The 21,303-nt window shown below is 43.4% G+C and overlaps 1 protein-coding gene across 3 annotated transcripts in view; it reads left to right on the top strand.

The window, feature by feature from the left end:
- LOC133602469 (ATP-dependent translocase ABCB1-like) overlaps nucleotides 1–20,523 on the top strand; it is a 73,229-nt gene extending 52,706 nt beyond the window's left edge. For 2 of the 3 annotated variants that reach the window (XM_061955670.1, XM_061955679.1), the window contains exons 23-29: nucleotides 2,952–3,052; nucleotides 3,131–3,271; nucleotides 3,547–3,703; nucleotides 3,785–3,982; nucleotides 16,078–16,284; nucleotides 17,804–17,950; nucleotides 18,034–20,522. In XM_061955670.1, the coding sequence (XP_061811654.1) occupies nucleotides 2,952–3,052; nucleotides 3,131–3,271; nucleotides 3,547–3,703; nucleotides 3,785–3,982; nucleotides 16,078–16,284; nucleotides 17,804–17,950; nucleotides 18,034–18,249 (1,167 nt within the window). In that variant the 3' untranslated portion in view covers nucleotides 18,250–20,522. Of the gene's footprint in view, nucleotides 1–2,951; nucleotides 3,053–3,130; nucleotides 3,272–3,546; nucleotides 3,704–3,784; nucleotides 3,983–16,077; nucleotides 16,285–17,803; nucleotides 17,951–18,033 lie in introns of all 3 variants that reach the window. The other variant, XM_072913030.1, reaches the window with a different exon arrangement.
- Nucleotides 20,524–21,303: the final 780 nt, after the last annotated feature.

Genomic DNA, 21,303 nt, shown 5'->3' with positions numbered 1-21,303 from the left:
GGATGTTGTCTGGGCTGGCTGCCTTCAGTGGGTTTCTTCTCCTCAGAACTGTACGTACCTCTGCTGTTGTCACAGTGAGTGGTGGGTCCTGCGTGCGCTCCGTAGTCAGAACCCCTCTCTGTTGGTTAGTGTTGAGGACCTCGAAGCAAGCGTAGAACTCATTCAGCTCATCTGGCAGTGAGCGTTGGCTGTTTGTGACCTCCCTGCTCCCCTGCTTGTAGTCTGTGATGTGTTGCAGGCCTTGCCACATGCGCCGGGAATCTGTGGTGGAGTAGAATCCCTCCAGCTTTAGTCTGTATTGTCCCTTGGCCTCGCTGATGGATTTACGCAGGTCATATCTGGCCTTATTGTAGTCCTCAGCGTTGCTTGAGACAAATGCAGTGGAGCGGGCATGAAGCTTGGACCGAACATCACAGTTAATCCAGGGTTTTTGGTTTGGGTATATTTTGTATTGTTTTGTGGGAACAATGTTTTCCACACATGTGCTGATGTAGCCAGTTACACTGGAAGCATATTCCTCTATGTCCACAGTACCGTCATCCCTCTGAGCAGCAGTTTTGAACATGTCCCAGTCTGTACTCCCAAAGCAGTCCTGAAGCACTAGTTCAGTGTCTTCATTCCACAACAGTTTTTCTCACTGGGGGGGCCTTGCTTGAGGCGCTGTCTGTACGCTGGATATAGAAAAGCTGAGATGTGATCAGATAGTCTAAAGTGTGGTCTGGGTACAGCCTTGTAGGCTCCCCTCACGTTGCAGTATAGACTTAGACTTCCTTTTTATTGTCATTCAAATTAGAACTTTACAGATAAGAACGAAATTTTGTTACATAAGCTCATGGTAGTGCAGGATAAAAAAGCAATAAGGTGCATATATAAATAAATAAATATATATATATAATAAATAAATATATATAAATAAATAAATAGATTACTGTACAGATAAATATATTGCACTTTTTCACATGTGTCCACGTTTATGGATCTATGTTATATTGTCTTTTTTATTCCAGCAAGTTAATCCATTTTGGGGGGGGGGTTGAGGGTATAATTTAATTATGATGCGTTTAAGAGTCTTACGGCCTGAGGGAAGAAGCTGTTACAGAACCTGGAGGTTCTGCTTCGGAGGCTGTGGAACCTCTTTCTAGAGTCCAGCAGTGAAAACAGTCCTTGGTGGGGGTGGGAGGAGTCTTTGCAGATTTTCTGAGCCCTGGTCAGGCAGCGGCTTTTTGCGATCTCCTGGATAGGAGGAAGAAGAGTCCTGATGATCTTTTCCGTCGTCCTCACCACTCTCTGGAGAGACTTCCAGTCTGAGGCATTGCAGGCTCCAGTCCAGACAGAGATGCTGTTGGTCAGCAGGCTCTCTATAGTGCCTCTGTAGAATGGGGTGAGAATGGGGGGAGGGAGCTGTGCTCTTTTCATCCGACGCAAAAAGTGCATGCGCTGCTGAGCTCTTTTTGGTCCAGAGTGATTTTCTCCCTCGTAGGAAAGTTCACATACTGATGGTATTTCGGGAGGACACTCTTTAGGTTGTGGTGGTTAAAATCCCCAGCTACCGTGAACGCAACATCGGGGTGTGCGGTCTCTTGTTTACTGATGACGTCATGCAGCAGCTTCAGCGCTGTAGTGGAACCCGCCCGTGGCGGGATGTAAACAGACAGTACAAACACTGCACTGAACTCCCTTGGCAGGTAAAATGGTCTGCATTTCACCATCAAAAACTCAATGTTGTCCAAGCAGTGTCTCTCAACCACCTGTACGTCCGAGCACCAGCGGTTACTCACGTAAACACAGACGCCGCCGCCTCTCGCCTTTCTTGAAGCCTTTGTCCGGTCTCCACGGTAGACTGAGTGTGTTGCTAGCTGGATAGCAGAGTCTGGGATGCTGTCCGAAAGCCAGGTTTCCGTAAAAATAAGAGCACAGCAATCTCTCAGTTCACGCTGGAATGTAATCCTGGTTCTCAGCTCATCCAGCTTGTTGTCAAGCGAGCGCACGTTAGCTAGCAGCAGGCTAGGTAGTGGTGGTCGTGTCGCTCTAGCCTTTTGCCTAGCATGTGGCCCCGCTCTCTTGCCCCGCCGCCTTGTTGTTGTTGCTTGGTTAGGTGGGTCTCATCGTAGCAGAAAGTTAAAGTCCGTCAGACTAGCTCATGGTGAGCTTTTCCGATGTCCAGAAGTGCGTCTCTGTTATATCTCACTGTTGCGTGCAAAAACTTTGCATTTAGGATGCAAATTAGTACTATAATAAATAAAAAACGTAAATGTTGTCGGGAGGACGACGCAAAGACGTCAGCCACGGGGGGCACATCAGGTCATAGCTCTCTTGATCAGTTTATTAAGTCTGTTATTGTCTCTGGCTGTGCCCCCACCCCAGCAAATGACAGCATAGAACACAGCAGAAGCCACCACAATGTCGTAAAAGGTGCGCAGCAGTAACCCGCACACCCCAAAGGACCTCAGTCTCATTAAGAGCTGTAGGCAACTTTGATCTTTCTTGTACACAGCGTTTAAATCTACTATTTTATTAGGATGTTGAACTAATCTTTTGTTTATTTTTCTTTAACTGCAGGCTAAAAACAATATAAAAAACCTGATTTTAATCGAGATTGGAAGTTGTGAAATTTTTGTTCCTAATAATTTGTTTGCCATATTGGCCAGTCCTACTGCGTTTGTGTATCAATGGGTAAAACGAAACTTTTTGGCTTGGCTTGTTTGAACATTGTGGTTTATTGCCCAGGGCCACTGAACTCTGGAGAAGTGGAAATACATTCAAATGATTGATTGGTCATCTGCCCTACCTGAACAACTGCTTTAGTGGATAACTGATAATGTTATGGCGCAAGACTTAGGTGTCACATGACGTGCTTTACTCAGGGCTTTTAAGAGAACATTAATGTCTGACTACTCAACCAAAGTTCACTGTCTTTCCAAACTGACATATTTTATGGTCTGTTTCCTCAGATTGCTACAGAAGCCATCGACAATATTCGCACTGTCGCATCTCTGACCAGAGAACCCGAGTTTGAATCTCTGTATCATGAAAACCTCAGCGTTCCATTCAAGTATGAAAAATCTTTGGTACAGTGTTGGAAATTTGAAAGAAAAATGTCTTGATAGTTACTGTAGGTCTCTCTTTGCAGAAACTCCCAGAAAAAGGCCCATGTGTACGGCTTTACCTTTGCATTTACCCAGGCCATGATCTACTTTGCTTATGCAGGATGTTTCCGGTTTGGAGCTTGGCTCATTGACAATGACAGAATGAACGTGGAAGGAGTTTTCTTGTGAGTCAACTTCCAATCAACTTTCTTTTGATGTGGTTGGCAAAAGGCAACTATCAAGAGTTGATCTAAGCCAAAATGCTCAATTTCTATATTTAGCTGTTAATCATTTACTACAAGTTTAAAAGACCTTTGTGGGCAATTGTAGATGTGAGTGGGTTATAAACCAAGAACTGTAACACATGCATAAACATATTGTTTTGGAGAAGGTGTGTATTAATGTTCATTACATAACGCTGCCATATAATTACTAAGTCTCAGCAAACATTGTGTCTCAGGGTGATTTCGGCAGTTCTGTATGGAGCCATGGCTCTTGGAGAAGCCAATTCTTTCGCTCCCAACTATGCAAAGGCCAAAATGTCTGCTGCACACATCATGATGCTCCTGAACAGAGAGCCTGCCATTGATAATCTTTCAGAACAGGGAGAGTCGCTGGTATAACACCTTACTTTACCTTTCCGTTTACTTACAGACTTAAGTCTTCCTTCTTGACTTTGTTGTCTTTTAAAACCTCAGGATAAATTTGATGGTAACGTGCAATTCGAGGGTGTAAAGTTTAACTACCCTTCACGCCCTGATGTACCCGTCCTCCGAGGGCTGAATCTGAAGGTGAGCAAAGGAGAGACACTTGCCCTGGTAGGAAGCAGTGGCTGTGGAAAAAGCACAACCATCCAACTTCTGGAGAGGTTTTACGACACCATGAATGGATCAGTGGTGAGTACATAAATACACACCCAACAGCTTTATACCACACATGCCTCTTCACCTACTGTCTCTTAGTCCACAGTCAGTGTTTTTATAGCTGCAATGATAAAACCACACTACTTAAATTCATCCTAATAAAGTTAATATTGCTGCCGCTAAAAGACAAAACGGGATTACTATTACTATCACTTGCTGCATTTGTCTCCATTTCAAGGCCTCTGTGGGAGCAAATCAGAGTTCTCAAGTCTGCCTGCCACAATTAACAGATCTATAGACTGAATGTTTGTCATTTCTTATTAGTTTGAACTTAGTCCTTGCTTCAAAGTTTTCCTGGTTTTCCAGCATCTGTTCGTGTGGTTGTTCATGAAAATGTTCGCCCAAATTTGCCTCAATTTTCGTATCCTGTGCCGGCCAAAACATTGAATCACACATTGGTGACTCAGTCTGTGTGCATTCTTTTCACAGCGACAAAATAAACCACCACGGGTCAAAGAATACTGTAGAAAAACTATACAGTTCAAGAAAGAACTCGTAGCAAAGTACAAAGGTGGCGTCCACTTACTTGGCTGTACGCTCCCCTTCTCCCTCTCCACTCATTGCTGTCTTCGCCAACAACTTCAATAAATGTAAGTGGTGTTAAATGTTAAAAGGCACTCTGGGTACATCTGTACCATATATGGATAATCCACTGACGTCACAACGGCAGAAACTTCACAAAAGAAGCAATTTCCAAATAGCTTGTTGACAGTTGTAGGAAGGAAGGCATGTATATTTTATAAATATCTCCACAATGCCTCCTAGGTATGTGGGCTTGTATAAAGCCTCAGGGAGTTGAACGCCCCTGCCTTACATAGTTCCGGGTCACCCTTGGGCAAGGTGTAGCACCCGAATGCCCCCCCATCAGGTTTACGATACCCCCCGTGAAACAAACTAAGAGAAGATGCGTTACCGGCCCAGAGGAAGCCCGGGGCCCTCCTCCGGAGTTAGGCCCGGAGGCAGGGCTCGTCAGCGAGCCCCTGGTGGCCGGGCTAGCCACGGAGCCCGGCCGAAGCTCATTGAACACACCATCCTCTCCGCCACGTGGGCCCACCACCCGCGGTCGGAACCAGTGGGATCGGGTGAGCTGCCAAGTGGATGGCAGTGAAAGTGGAGGCTCCAGACGGACCAATTCGGGGCAGCAAAGGCTGACTTTTGGGACGTGGAACGTCTCTACGCTGGTGGGGAGGAGCCCGAGCTAGTGCGAGAGGTGGAGCGCTACCGGTTGGATATGGTGGGGCTTACCTCTACGCATAGCAAGGGCTCTGAAACCACACTCCTGGACAAGGGATGGACCTTGTTCACTTCTGGAGTTGCTCAGGGTGTGAGGGCCCAGTCGGGTGTGGGGATACTCACAAGTCCCTGGCTGAGTGCCTGTACGTTGGAGTTCACACCAGTGGACAAGAGGGTCGCTTCCCTTCGCCTTAGGGTTGGAGGGGGGGAAAACTCTGACTGTTGTTTGTGCGTACGCACCAAACAAGAGTTCAGACTATTCGGCCTTCTTAGATAACTTGCATGGGGTCATGTATGGGGAACCGGCAGAGGATTCTATAGTCTTGCTGGGGGGCTTCAACGCACACGTGGGCAATGACAGTGATACGTGGACTGGCGTGATTGGGAGGAACGGTCACCCTGAGTGGTGAATTGTTATTGGACTTCTGTGCTAGTCATGGACTTGTGAAAACAAACACCATGTTCAAGCATAAGGATGCTCATAAGTGTACCTGGTACCAGAGCACCCTAGGCCAAAGATCAATGATCGATTTTGTAATCGTATCAGCTGATCTGAGGCCGTATGTTTTGGACACTCGGGTGAAGAGAGGGGCTGAACTGTCAACTGATCACCATCTGGTGGTGAGTTGGGTCAGATGGCGGGGAAAACCTGTGGACAGACCTGGCAATCCCAAGCGTTTAGTGCAGGTGAACTGGGAACGTTTTGGGGAGTCCTCTGTCCGGAAGGACTTCAACTCCCACCTCCGGCAGGGCTTCTCTGCCATCCCTGTGGAGGTTGGGGACATTGAACAGGAATGGGCAATGTTCAAAGCCTCTATTGCTAAAGCTGCAGCTGCGAGCTGTGGCCAGAAGGTCTTAGGTGCCTCAAGGGGCGGTAACCCTCGAACACCCTGGTGGACAGCGGTGGTCAGGGAAGCCGTCCAACTGAAGGACTCCTACCGGGGTATGTTATCTCAGGGGACTCCGGAGGCCGTTGCAAGGTACCGACAGGCCCGAAGGGCAGCGGCTATGGCTGTGGACGAGGCTAAGCAGAGGGTGTGGGATCAGTTTGGGGAATTCCATGGAGAAGGACTATCGGGCGGCACCAAAGCTGTTCTGGAAGACCATACGGCACCTCAGGAGGAGGAAGCGGGGAACCATCCAAGCTGTGTACAGCAAGGATGGGACTCTGCTGACTTCAAGTGAGGAATTCGTAGGGCGTTGGAAAGAGCACTTTGAGGAACTCCTGAACCCAACAACCTGGTACTGAATGTCAACAAGACCAAGGAGATCATCGTTGACTTCAGGAAGCACCAGTCCAGCCACGCTCCACTCTACATCAACGGCACAGCGGTGGAGAAAGTAAGCAGCACCAAGTTCCTGGGGGTGCAGATAACAGACAATATAACCTGGTCCCTACACACCGGAGCTCTTGTAAAAAGAGCTCAGCAGCGCATGCACTTTTTGCGTCGGATGAAAAGAGCACAGCTCCCTCCCCCCATTCTCACCACATTCTACAGAGGCACTATATAGAGAGCCTGCTGACCAACAGCATCTCTGTCTGGACTGGAGCCTGCAATGCCTCGAACTGGAAGTCTTTCCAGAGAGTGGTGAGGACGGCGGAAAAGATCATCAGGACTCCTCTTCCTCCTATCCAGGAGATCGCAAAAAGCCGCTGCCTGACCAGGGCTCAGAAAATCTGCAAAGACTCCTCCCACCCCCACCAAGGACTGTTTTCACTGCTGGACTCTAGAAAGAGGTTCCGCAGCCTCCGAAGCAGAACCTCCAGGTTCTGTAACAGCTTCTTCCCTCAAGCCGTAAGACTCTTGAACGCATCATAATTAAATTATCCCCTCAACTCCCCCCAAAATGGATTAACTCGCTGGAATAAAAAAGACAATATAACATACATCCATAAACATAGACGCATGTGAAAAAGTGCAATATATTTATCCGTGCAGTAATTTATTTTTTTATTTATATATATTTATATATATTTATTTATTTTATATATATATATATATATATATATATATATATATATATATATATATATATATATATTATATATATTATTTATATATATATTTATTTATTTATATATGCACCTTATTGCTTTTTTATCCTGCACTGCCATGAGCTTATGTAACGAAATTTCGTTCTTATCTGTGCTGTAAAGTTCAAATTTGAATGACAATAAAAAGGAAGTCTAAGTCTAAGTCTAGCTACATCAGACACACCCTCCATGACAGGAGCGGAGCCTGAGGATGATGGGGGATTGACGTCAATCTCTCGGAGTGAAGTCACTGATGTAGTTAGACAACTCCACAGTGGCAAAGCTCCGGAGGTTGATGAGATCCGTCCAGAAATGCTGAAGGCTCTGCGTGTTTAGGGGCTGTCTTGGTTGATACGCCTTTTCAACGTTGCGCGGAAGTCTGGGACAGTGCCGAGGGAGTGGCAGACTGGGGTGGTGGTTCCCCTATTCAAAAAGGAGGACCAGAGGATGGGTGCTAACTACAGGGGTATCACAGTACTCAGCCTCCCTGGGAAAGTTTACGTCAAGGTACTGGAAAGGAGGGTTCGGCCAATAGTCGAACCTCAGATTCAAGAGGAGCATTGTGGATTCGGTCCTGGTCGTGGAACAACTGACCAGCTCTTTACTCTTGCGGGAATCCTGGAGAAGGCCTAAGAGTATACCTATCCAGTCTACATGTGCTTTGTGGATTTGGAGAAGGCGTATGACCGGGTCCCCCGGGAGATCCTGTGGGAGGTGCTGAGGGAGTACGGGGTGGGGGTAACCCTGCTGAGGGCCATCCAATTTCTGTACAACCAAAGCGAGAGTTGTGTCCGGGTGCTTGGATGTAAGTCGGATCCGTTTCCAGTGGGGGTTGGTCTCCGACAGGGCTGCGCTCTGTCACCTATCCTGTTTGTGATTTTCATGGACAGGATTTATAGGATTTCGTGACCATGGCGGAGAGGGTATACGTCTCGGGGGACTAAAGGATGCGTCACTGCTGTTTGCAGATGATGTGGTCCTGATGGCACCTTCGGTTCGTGACCTTCAGCTCTGACTGAATCGGTTCACAGCCGAGTGTTCAGCGGCTGGAATGAGGATCAGCATTTCCAAATATGAGGCCGTGGTTCTCAGCAGGAAACCGATGGTTTGTATACTCCAGGTAGAGAACGAGACTCTGTCCCAAGTGGAGGAGTTTTTAAGTATCTTGGGGTCTTGTTCACGAGTGAGGGAAAGATGGAGAAGGAAATCAGCCGGAGAATCGGAGCAGTTGGGGCAGTATTGCAGTCTCTCTGCCGCACTGTTGTGACGAAACGAGAGCTGAGCCAGAAGGCAAAGCTCTCGGTCTACCGAGCTATCTACCTTCCTACTCTCACCTATGGTCACGAAGTGTGGGTCATGACCGAAAGAATAAGATCGCGGATACAAGCGGCTAAAATGAGTTTCCTCAGAAGGGTGGCTGGCATCTTCCTTAGAGATAGGGTGAGAAGTTCAGTCACACGAGAGAGACTCGGAGTAGAGCAGCTGCTCCTTCGCTTGGGAAGAAGCCAGCTTAGGTGGTTCGGGCATCTCGTGCGGATGCCCTTCGAGCATCTCCCTAGGGAGGTCCTCGTTGCACGTCCCACTTGAAGGAGACCCCGCGGCAGGCCAAGGACCAGATGGGGGGGGATTACATCTCCTCTCTGGCCTGGGAACGCTTCGGGATTCCCCAGGAGGAAGTTGCTAATGTTACTCTGGAGAGGGAAGTCTGGGGGTCTCTGCTGGAGCTGTTGTCCCCGTGACCCGATTCCGGATAAGCGGTTGAAGATGAAGATGGCAATGCCTCCACAGTTTGATTTCAAATCTTCGGGACTTACACAGATTCCAAATACACAATAGGATATGAAAAGTTGGTTTTACAAAAAAAAAATACAAATGTTTTTTTGTTTTTGAAACTTTTGATTGTAGATGCTGGCAAGCCGTAGTTTGGGGACCGCTGTTTAAAGAATTTGATTTTTTATTTTTTTCAACAGTTTTACTAAAGAAAACTGAGATGTTATTGAACCAATGCAGAAAATGTCTGCTTTGTAATTTTCCATCCATCCATTTTCTACCGCTTGCCACGTTCGGGGTAAGGTTATTAAAATTAAGACTTACAATACTTATCGATATCAGTGGTTCTCAACTGTTTTTATTTGCCCTCCTTTTTGAAGGAAGACAACACACACACACACACACACACACACACACACACACACACACCTCCCACCCAGCACCAACCATACTGTAATGTGTCAAGTATGATTCTAATTTTTATGATATTTTATTTTTATTTTTTTTATATAATTAGCTGTACAATAAATGTGGTACTTTTATAAGCACAGATCAAATTCTGTTTGTGCTACTGAGTATCGATTCATGTAAATTCAAACAGTGCCATATTTGGATATTTTTGTTGATCGTGACGTCAGGTATAGTTACAGACTAAACACTGACTCAAACACTTGGCGAGGAGACAATCACTCAAGCAGCACTCAGAGCGGACTCAGCCAAACAAAGCAAGTATGTCTGATAGAAAACTGTCATACGTAAACAATTTTACATGGTGATTGCAACACCTCCAAAAATTTGGTAATGAAAACTATAATTAAGATAAGCTTGTTTGTAATTACTACAATACTTTCATTATAACTACTCGGTTGGGCACAACAAAACACTGGGCTGGCATATTCAGCTTGAAGGTGAACTGCACTTTTTTAAATTGTTTTCTATCAAGCACAATTGTTATGTAAGAGAAGAACACATGTTTTTCTATTTGTAATGCATTCTAACTCATAAATAAACGGCAGCAAAAGTCTGCTAAAATGGAGGTAATGGGAGTCGCTCTATTGCAGATATAAAGCGCTTTAAAAACCTCCAAAAACCTCCATCAATGTTTTATATACATGCTGCAGGTATATGCAATGTAGTAATAGGCACATTCATCGTAACATGTAATATTTACGTATTTTGCTCATTTTAAGCATACGTGGCATTTTAGTTTCACAGACGCATCACAACCTTCGCTTTTCACTTAAAAAAACACTAATACTAATGATGGCAGACTTAATAAGAGACAACAAAGACTACTTTGGGACAAATGATGATCCAGAGCTTTATATTTTGTATTTTGAATATAAGGAGAATGAGCTAGAAGTTTTAGAAGCTGACTGATAATCAGATCCAGCAAGTAGTTATATTGCTACGTGATAAACCAAAAATACAAATAAGAGCATGATAAAAGGACAGCACGGTTCTCCACGGTTCTGCATGTTCTCTCTGTGACTGTGTGGGTTCTCTCCGGGTACTCCAGCTTCCTACTGCATCAATCATAATCCTTACACAGGTAAAAAAAAAAAAAGAAAAAAAACCAAAACGAAACTAGTGTCAATTTGTGTCTTTCTCATCATTTTTGGGTCTAACTTGGACATCAAAGTTGACCAACTTCTCTGTTTATGGCAACAACCTTCATCTATACAAGTGAGAGGCATGACTGATAATCTAGAATTAACTTGTCCCAACTCAGAGGCGATGCAGCAGCTCAGTATGTCAATATACAAACCCCGTTTCCATATGAGTTGGGAAATTGTGTTAGATGTAAATATAAACGGAATATAATGATTTGCAAATCCTTTTCAACCCATATTCAATTGAATGCACTACAAAGACAAGATATTTGATGTTCAAACTCATAAACTTTTTTTTTTTTTTGCAAATAATAATTAACTTAGAATTTCATGGCTGCAACACGTGCCAAAGTAGTTGGGAAAGGGCATGTCACCACTGTGTTCCATCACCTTTTCTTTTAACAACACTCAATAAATGATTGGGAACTGAGGAAACTAATTAAAGTTAAAAGTTAAAGTACCAATGATTGTCACACACACACTAGGTGTGGCGAGATTATTCTCTGCATTTGACCCATCACCCTTGATCACCCCCTGGGAGGTGAGGGGAGCAGTGGGCAGCAGCGGTGGCCGCGCCCGGGAATCATTTTGGTGATTTAACCCCCAATTCCAACCCTTGATGCTGAGTGCCAAGCAGGGAGGTAATGGGTCCCATTTTTTTATAGTCTTTGGTATGACTCGGCCGGGATTTGAACTCACAACCTACCGATCTCAGGGCGGACACTCTAACCACTAGGCCACTGAGTAGTAATTGTTGAAGCTTTGAAAGTGGAATTCTTTCCCATTCTTGTTTTATGTAGAGTTTCAGTCGTTCAATAGTCCGGGGTCTCCGCTGTCGTATTTTACGCTTCATAATGCGCCACACATTTTCGATGGGCGACAGGTCTGGACTGCAGGCGGGCCAGGAAAGTACCCGCACTCTTTTTTTACGAAGCCACGCTGTTGTAACACGTGCTGAATGTGGCTTGGCATTGTCTTGCTGAAATAAGTAGGGGCGTCCATGAAAAAGACGGCGCTTAGATGGCAGCATATGTTGTTCCAAAACCTGTATGTACCTTTCAGCATTAATGGTGCCTTCACAGATGTGTAAGTTACCCATGCCTTGGGCACTAATGCACCCCCATACCATCACAGATGCTGGCTTTTGAACTTTGCGTCGATAACAGTCTGGATGGTTCGCTTCCCCTTTAGTCCGGATGACACGATGTCGAATAGTTCCAAAAACAATTTGAAATGTGGACTCGTCAGACCACAGAACACTTTTCCACCTTGCATGAGTCCATCTTAGATGATCTCAGGCCCAGAGAAGCCGGCGACGTTTCTGGATGTTGTTGATAAATGGCTTTCGCTTTGCATAGTAGAGCTTTAACTTGCACTTACAGATAGCGACGAACTGTATTTAGTGACAGTGGTTTTCTGAAGTGTTCCTGAGCCCATGTGGTGATATCCTTTCGAGATTGATGTCGGTTTTTGATACAGTGCCGTCTGAGAGATCGAAGGTCACGGTCATTCAATGTTGGGTTCCAGCCATGCCGCTTACGTGGAGTGATTTCTCCAGATTCTCTGAACCTTTTGATGATATTATGGACTGTAGATGTTGAAATCCCTAAATTTCTTGCAATTGCACTTTGAGAAACGTTGTTCTTAAACTGTTTGACTATTTGCTCAAGCAGTTGTGAACAAAGGGGTGTACCTCGCCCCATCCCTTCTGGTGAAAGACTGAGCATTTTTTGGGAAGCTGTTTTTATACCCAATCATGGCACCCACCTGTCCCCAATTAGCCTGCACACCTGTGGGATGTTCCAAATAAGTGTTTGATGAGCATTCCTCAACTTTATTAGTATTTATTGCCACCTTTCTCAACTTCTTTGTCACGTGTTGCTGGCATCAAATTCTAAAGTTAATGTTTATTTGCAAAAAAAAAAATGTTTATCAGTTTGAACATCAAATGTCTTTGTAGCATATTCAACTGAATGTGGGTTGAAAATGATTTGCAAATCATTGTATTCCGTTTTTATTTACATCTAACACAATTTCCCAACTCATATGGAAACGGGGTTTGTAGCAGCATAAGCAAGTTAGCTCTCTGTGATCACGGCGCTGTTAAAAGTAAATCCTTGGTATTAGAAAAACTATTGCAGCACATTGAGCAACTAAAAAAGCAGCATTAGTTCAATATTCAAGTTAATGTAGTTATTATAAAATCAGAAACTTGCCACAAAAAACCCTATGTAAAATATTTAAAAAAGCAACAGCACAGACATAGTGCAGTTATTACTAACAATACATTGGGGGCAGCCACCATAGTTATATACTTCACAGAAAAGTCATAATTTGTCATTAATTGTTGGTCCAAAGCTAAGGATTTTGGCAAAATGAGGGTAATAAGTTTTGCTTTTTTTTGGTCGTTATAAGCATTTTCTGATGTACATTGCTGTGGCGGGAGCATTTTAGAAACCTGTTGGTAACTAATACTGTAAGATTATAGTGGTGGAGTGCATCAACTACGGCCACAAAATTGCCGTAAAAATATTCATCCATTTTCTACCGCTTGTCCCGTTCGGGGTCGCGGGGGGTGCTGGAGCCTATCTCAGCTGCCTTCGGGCAGAAGGCGGGGTACACCCAGGACAAGTCGCCAACTTATCGCAGGGCCAACAAAAATAGACAGACAACATTCAAAATATATGTACTATTAACCGCAACAGGTAATTGTAAAAAAAACAAAAAAAAACAATATTATGATTTGTACAATTTCAGAATGTTCTTGTTCTATTTTTAAACAAAGAAAAAAATCTTTGAATTTATTAATGGAAAACCCCTTGAGATGCAGCATCTCGTTTTCAAGGTACCGAATAAAAAAAAACATGTTTTATTGTAAGTTTATAAGCTGGAGTATGTTAAGAACTGTAATTAGACTTATTATTTTTTTGGTTTATTTTTGTCAGGAAAACTAACATCAGAACGACTGAATTTGCATGCATCCGGGTACAACAGGACACGTCCGAGGTCCCCAACATGGCGCATTTGGTTTAGTTGGCCATACTTTCTCTATACACGGCTCTGCCGTAGCATACACACTACTGCCATCTGAAGTCTTGGAATTGCAACTGCATGCAAAGTCTACTATATAATACTTGAAAATGAAACTCAGAAATGTAGTAAGAAAGCAAGTTATAACAACAGGACAGCACCGTTATCATAATTAGCTCATTTTCAAATATTACATTAAAAGATTAGATATTATTATAAAACAATTAACATTTATTAACTTACACAAGTATTGAAGATTGGTACCGAGAATTGGTACAGTATCCTTTTATATGTGAAGAATACTCATCCCTAAGTACAAGACAACTAATTTGCAAGAATTTTGCTGCCTGAGCACCGTCTCCAAAAATAAGTGTTTTTATCTTTGACTTTTGACACCCTTGCAATTGCATCATTGGACAGGAGGACAAATTCAGCAGTCAGTGTGAGTTCCTTTGCGATTATGTGTGGTTTGTGACTATGCAATATGCAACCTTGTAGGAAACCCTGTTTTCTTTTTATTTTATTGTTAACCAATTTAAGGCCCTGTTTACACGAGACACTAAATCAGATTTTTTTGCCAATCTAAATGCTCCAAAGTGCTTCAAATCTGATCTTTTGGCATCAGATTCATGCTACATCAGGAGGTAGTCCTGAATCTGACTGAAATCAGATCTTTTTAAATGTGATTACAGTCTAAACGCAATGCGCCATGTATGTGACTTTTTTTGTCAGCTTTGGGCGAGCTACGTCACTCGTGTGCGCGGAAGTGGATATATCATCACAACATCCGGTTTCGGTGACGAAAGTCTATTTAAGATGACCAAATTTTCGGTGAATCACTTGTCAATAGTGCACAAATAATAGGCTATATGTAATATATGAATATATATTTTGATTCCGAAGAAATAGCAATTGTTGAAGGACCGGAAACGGCGCTGTGACGCATTTGCTTACATGTGAGTTGAAAAATAAAGCTCACCTAGATCCTGATGTCTGTGTCTCCTCTACTCAACAGCCATTAAAAAATGTGATCCCTCCCAAATATATTACACTATATACATCCATTCATACATTATATTACTTTAATTTACTTTCTCGTAAACAAAATACTCATTTTGAAGGTGTTGCGACTTTTATTTTATTGTGTAGTAGTAACGACTTCCTCCCGGTCAACTACCTTTGTTTTTACTTTATCGCACTGCGCATGCAAGTGACTTCGAGGCAACATTGGGGCCTGTGCGCGTTTACACTGGAGTCTGATAAAAATCACATTTTACTTGCTGTGTAAACGGTCAGCTGGAAAAAACAGATATAAAAAAATCAGATTTGGGCCACTTTTGCCTGCAGTATAAACTTAGTCTAACTCTGTGAGCATGAACTGGTGAAACCTGGTCAGATGAGAGGGGAAACATTTTTGAAGTTCTTCTCAGCACTTAGACTGATTTGGCTTGTTTGTCCAAAACATTGCACAGTTTTGTTTTTTCAGAAACGCCTTCATTCTCAAAACCTATAATTGTCACCAAAGCACCGTGGATTTTTTTGTTGTACGTACCTAAAATTACTTTTAAGTACGTATTTTTTATTTTATTTTTTGTCCTGTCCACCTTCTCAGGCAAATCATATAGTTGATGTAGATGCCCATATCGGCTGTTCAGATTTACTTTACAAAAGAGAAGTGTAGGATACTTCTCTTGTTGCCTTATTTGTATGTGACTTTATTAAATGTATTTATATTATCATTTGGTGCAGCCGGGCCGGAGCAGGAGAGAATAGAAAGAGGAAAGAAGGAAGACAAAGGGGGAAATTGTGGGGACAAGAGGGGGATTAGACAGAGAGACAAAAACAACAACAGCAAACACAACAATAACAACAACAACAACAATAGAGCAACATCAGCAAATACGACATGTACAAATATGATGGTAAAAGTGATAGCAAATAAGCAGTTAGTGAAAATAAAAAATTATACAGAAATGAGTACTTATGACACCAAAACTCTACTTCTACCTTCTAAACTTTAGCTCTGACTTAAAAAAAAAAAAGGCAGCAGGGATCTGGTGCCACACCTCCCCAAACCTTCGGAAAGTCTCCAAAAATGTGGCAAACATCAATTAAAATAAAGGGCCCTCACCTCTCAAATTGTTGGCTTTAATGGAGACTAGACTCTAGATCAAATACTTTCATGCTTGCGTAATACCAAGTTGTTTAGATGACGCACAACGTCTAAACAAAACATTCCTCTTCCCTGTAAACATTGTTTCAAGTCCATTGTTTAAAACTATTCCGAAAGATTTACTCGAGTGTATTTTGGCTTACCTTCAGACTTGGACCACATCACTTCCGCTTTGCTTGTGACTTTTGACTTCACTTTTGATCTTACCTTGCAGATGCTTGATTCCAAGAGTGTAAAAGAGCTGAACATCCACTGGCTGAGGTCTCAGATAGGTATTGTGTCCCAGGAGCCTGTGCTGTTTGACTGTAGCTTGGCTGAAAACATCGCCTATGGAGACAACAGTCGCACTGTAACTATGGAGGAGGTTAAGGCAGCTGCTGAGGCAGCCAACATTCACAGCTTCATTGAAAACCTGCCAAAGGTCGGTAATTGTGTTTTTTTATCAAAGAGTTGATATCCTGATTGAAGCTCACTTCTAGACCTTAGTATTTTGACGTCAACTCTAATGATGAAGGCAACTATGAAAAACCTATTTCTTCAATTTTAGGTACCGTATTTTCCGCACTATAAGGCGCACCTAAAAACCACAATTTTTCTCAAAAGCTGACAGTGCGCCTTATAACCCGGTGCGCTTTATTACGATTCATTTTCATAAAGTTTCGGTCTCGCAACTTCGGTAAACAGCCGCCATCTTTTTTCCCGGTAGAACAGGAAGCGCTTCTTCTTCTACGCAAGCAACCGCCAAGGAAAGCACCCGCCCCCATAGAACAGGAAGCGCTTCACCCGCCCCCGGAAGAAGAAGAAAAAACGCGCGGATATCACCGTACGTTTCATTTCCTGTTTACATCTGTAAAGACCACAAAATGGCTCCTACTAAGCGATCCGGTTCATAAAAAGACGCAATCTCTCCATCCGCACACGGATTACTACCGTATTTCACAGCTGATATTCCTGTGAACCGCACTGTGGAACGGGAGCACGTACGGTGAATATTCGCACCACAGGGAATGAGAAGTCATCCTTCACTGTGGTTCTAGCTTGCCATGCTAACTTCCACCCATGATGATATTCAAAAGGAAGACCTTGCCAAAAGAGACCTTTCCAGCCGGCGTCATCATAAAAGCTAACTCGAAGGGATGGATGGATGAAGAAAAGATGAGCGAGTGGTTAAGGGAAGTTTACGCGAAGAGGCCGGGTGGCTTTTTTCACACAGCTCCGAAGGCGAACACACCTTCACTAAGACGGGCAGATAGCGCCGGTCGACATACGCCAACATCTGCCAGTGGATTGTAAATGCCTGGGCAGATAGTTTCGGTCACAACTGTGGTCCGAGCTTTCCGGAAGGCAGGATTCACAGAACTGCTGCACAACAACAGCGACACTGAATCCGATGACTTCGACGAGGCGGAGCCGGCCATTTTTGGATCCCACGCTTGCGCAACTTTTCAATTCGGACACCGAAGACGAAGAATTCGAAGGATTTACGAATGAAGAATAACTTCAGAAGGTGAGCGCTATGTTTATTTTGTGTGTTGTGACATTAACGTTCGAGCAACATTATGTTGCTATTTATTGCTCTACACCATTTTGAATTTTACTATGTTTGTGATTGCACATTTGCGTACATTTTGGGACAGAGTTGTTAGAACGCTGGTTTTCAATATATTATTAAAGTTTGACTGAACTATCTGACTGTTTTTTTGACATTCACTTTAGCGCAGCGTTTTTTTGACATTCACTTTAGCGCAGCGTAGGCGCGGCTTATAGTCCGGGGCGGCTTATTGGTGGACAAAATTATGAAATATGTAATTCATAGAAGGTGCGGCTAATAATCCGGTGCGCCTTATAGTGCGGAAAATACGGTAGATCTATTTTAAGAACTGAAAACAATAACTTTCTGCCTGACTACATCTTGGTTTTGTCTTTGTTTGCTTGAGCAGAAGTATGACACTCAGGCAGGCGATAAGGGGACCCAGCTGTCAGGGGGTCAGAAACAACGAATAGCCATAGCCCGAGCCATCCTCCGTAACCCCAAACTGTTGCTTCTGGATGAAGCCACGTCTGCACTCGACACTGAGAGCGAGAAGGTGGGATTTTTTTCTTATCAGGGATAACAGAATAATTCTTTATCTGGTTGATTTGTGTGATTTTTGTCCTCTCATTGATCAAGGTGGTGCAGGAGGCGTTGGACAAAGCAAGGCAGGGCAGGACGTGTATCGTTGTCGCCCACCGCCTGTCTACCATCCAAAACGCAGACCGCATTGCTGTATTTCAAAGAGGTGTGGTTATAGAACAAGGGACACATCAACAACTGTTATCCAAAAAGGGAGTTTATCACATGCTGGTCACAACCCAGATGGGTCATGGAAGGGAATCAGAAGATTAATAAAATGTATTTCAATAGGTTTACAAATAGAAACTTATTATTGTTGTATCATTGTTTTAATTAGTAGTAGCACCTGATTGTTTGAACGTACTACCTCAGCATTGGAATTAGTGCTGACTTTGTGTCCACTGGCTAACATAAGTTGCCTTAAAAGTCAAATCGCCTTTTTTGTATACATACAGTATATATATATATATATATATGTATATACAATATTAGGGGTGTAACGGTACGTGTATTTGTATTGAACCGTTTCGGTACGGGAGTTTCGGTTCGGTTCGGAGGTGTACCGAACGAGTACACATGCTAGCAGCGACCGGGCTAGGACAACATGTAAAAGCCAGAGCTGGAAGACCCTCCTGCCTCGTTAAGATCTCCGGTTTGGGAACACTTTGGCTGCGCGATACAACAATGGAGGACGGAAGTTTGCCGACATTGTTCAGCAGCTGCTTCTGACAACACGTCAAACATGTGTTGCACCTTTCCTGCTTCCGGCTCCCAGACCGTAGTCGAGGAGTGCAGGGAAGACACTCCTCCAGGGCCGATGTATTCTCGGGGGGAACACCCTTCACTCTACCCGGCAGTGGGTCTCCACAGCTCCGGACTCCAGGGTAAATGACGAGTCCGGCGATTAGTTGCAAATCGTGGCTTTATTGAGGTCTTGCACACAGCCAATCCAACAAAACACTAGCCACTCCCCACACTCAGCTACCGCTCCCTCACCTCACATGCTGTCACATATTAAAGGGCCACACACACATACGCTACTCTCATAACACATGCTAACCCATTTGAAGCGTCACCACCGCATTCAAGCAGCCTCTCCTCGGCGAGTCAGGCAGGGCTAAAGCAATAACAAATGTTTTTATAGCAGCAGATATAAGTCCATATTGCATTAAAGGCCTATTGAAATGCGATTTTCTTATTTAAACGGGGATAGCAGGTCCATTCTATGTGTCATACTTGATCATTTTGCGATATTGCCATATTTTTGCTGAAAGGATGTAGTAGAGAACAATCGACGATAAAGTTCGCAACTTTTGGTCGCTGATAAAAAAGCCTTGCCTGTACCGGAAGTAGCAGACGAGTAGCGTGACGTCACAGGTTGTGGAGCTCCTCACATCCGCACATTGTTTACAATCATGGCCACCAGCAGCGAGAGCGATTCGGACCGAGAAAGCGACGATTTCCCCATTAATTTGAGCAAGGATGAAAGATTTGTGGATGAGGAAAGTGAGAGTGAAAGACTAGAGGGCAGTGGGAGTGATTCAGATAGGGAAGATGCTGTGAGAGGCGGGTGGGACCTGATATTCAGCTGGGAATGACTAAAACAGTAAATAAACACAAGACACTCTATTAGCCACAACATAACCAGGCTTATATTTAATATGCCACAAATTAATACCGCATAACAAACACCTCCCCCCTCCCGTCCATATAACCCGCCAATACAACTCAAACACCTGCACAACACACTCAATCCCACATCCCAAAGTACCGTTCACCTCCCCAAAGTTCATACAGCACATATATTTTCCCGAAGTCCCCAAAGTTACGTACGTGAGACTTTTATTAGTAGGTTGCACAGTGAAGTACATATTCCGTACAATTGACCACTAAATGGTAACACCCAAATAAGTTTTTCAACTTGTTTAAGTCGGGGTCCACTTAAATTGATTCATGATACAGATATACACTATCATATATACTATCATCATAATACAGTCATCACACAAGATAATCATCAGGGTGTATACATTGAATTATTTACGTGACATGCACATAGCGGCACGCATGTACGGGCAAGCGATCAAATGTTTGGAAGCGTACTCACGGCACCGTGTCTGCGTATCCAACTCAAAGTCCTCCTGGTAAGAGTCTCTGTTGTCCCAGTTCTCCACAGGCCAATGGTAAAGATTGACTGTCATCTTTCGGGAATGTAAACAATGAAACACCGGCCGTGTTTGTGTTGCTAAAGTCGGCCGCAATACACCGCTTCCCTCCTACAACTTTCTTCATTGCTGTCTCCATTGTTCATTGAACAAATTGCAAAAGATTCACCAACACAGATGTCCAGAATACTGTGGAATTTTGCGATGAAACAGACTACTTAATAGCTGGCCATCATGCTGTCTCAAAATGTCCTCCACAATCCGTGACGTTTTCAGCAGGATATTTCGCGCGAAATTTTAAATTGCACTTTAGTAAACTAACCCGGCCGTATTGGCATGTGTTGCAATGTTAAGATTTCATCATTGATATATAAACTATCAGACTGCGTGGTCGGTAGTAGTGGGTTTCAGTAGGCCTTTAAAAACTCGATTTTGACCCACTTCTATGGTGGATGAACAATGAGCCCATATATCCTCTTACTGGCAAGATAGCCAGGCGGGGGGGGGGGGGGGGCTAATCTGAGGCTGAGTTGACTTGAAACTGTTTAATGTTGCACTTTTTATATGTAGAAGAAAAGTTTTGTCATTTTATTTAATCTGAGCAACAACTTGAGGCAGTTTAATGTTAATTAACTTGGACCCCGACTTAAACAAGTTGAAAAACTTATTGGGGTGTTACCATTTAGTGGTTAATTGTACAGAATATGTACTGTACTGTGCAATCTACTAATAAAAGTCTCAATCAATCAAAAAAAGCACTTTATATGTAGAAAGGTTTTGTTAAGAAACCATTCTGAGCCTTATCTTATTTAGTTTTTATTTTATATATGTTGACCACATTAACCCTGGCAATGGACCCTGTGTGGATATGTATGTTATGCCATTGTTTACAAATTTGGTAAATAAATAACTAAAACTTTTATATTTTGTTGTTTTCTTACTGTACCGAAAATGAACCGAACCGTGACCTCTAAACCGAGGTACGTACCAAACCGAAATTTTTGTGTACCGTTACACCCCTATACAATATATATATATGTATATATATAGATATATAGATATTGATACCAGGCATGGAACAGTTTTTCCGCAGGTTCTGACTTTGTCTTTCTCCTCCTGAGAGTGCTCTTGATTTCAAAGATTCATTTAGCTTGAGTCAGTT

This window comes from Nerophis lumbriciformis, linkage group LG04, assembly GCF_033978685.3.
Source record: "Nerophis lumbriciformis linkage group LG04, RoL_Nlum_v2.1, whole genome shotgun sequence".
NCBI classification, from domain to species: domain Eukaryota; kingdom Metazoa; phylum Chordata; class Actinopteri; order Syngnathiformes; family Syngnathidae; genus Nerophis; species Nerophis lumbriciformis.
This window is presented reverse-complemented; position numbering and strand designations above follow the sequence as displayed.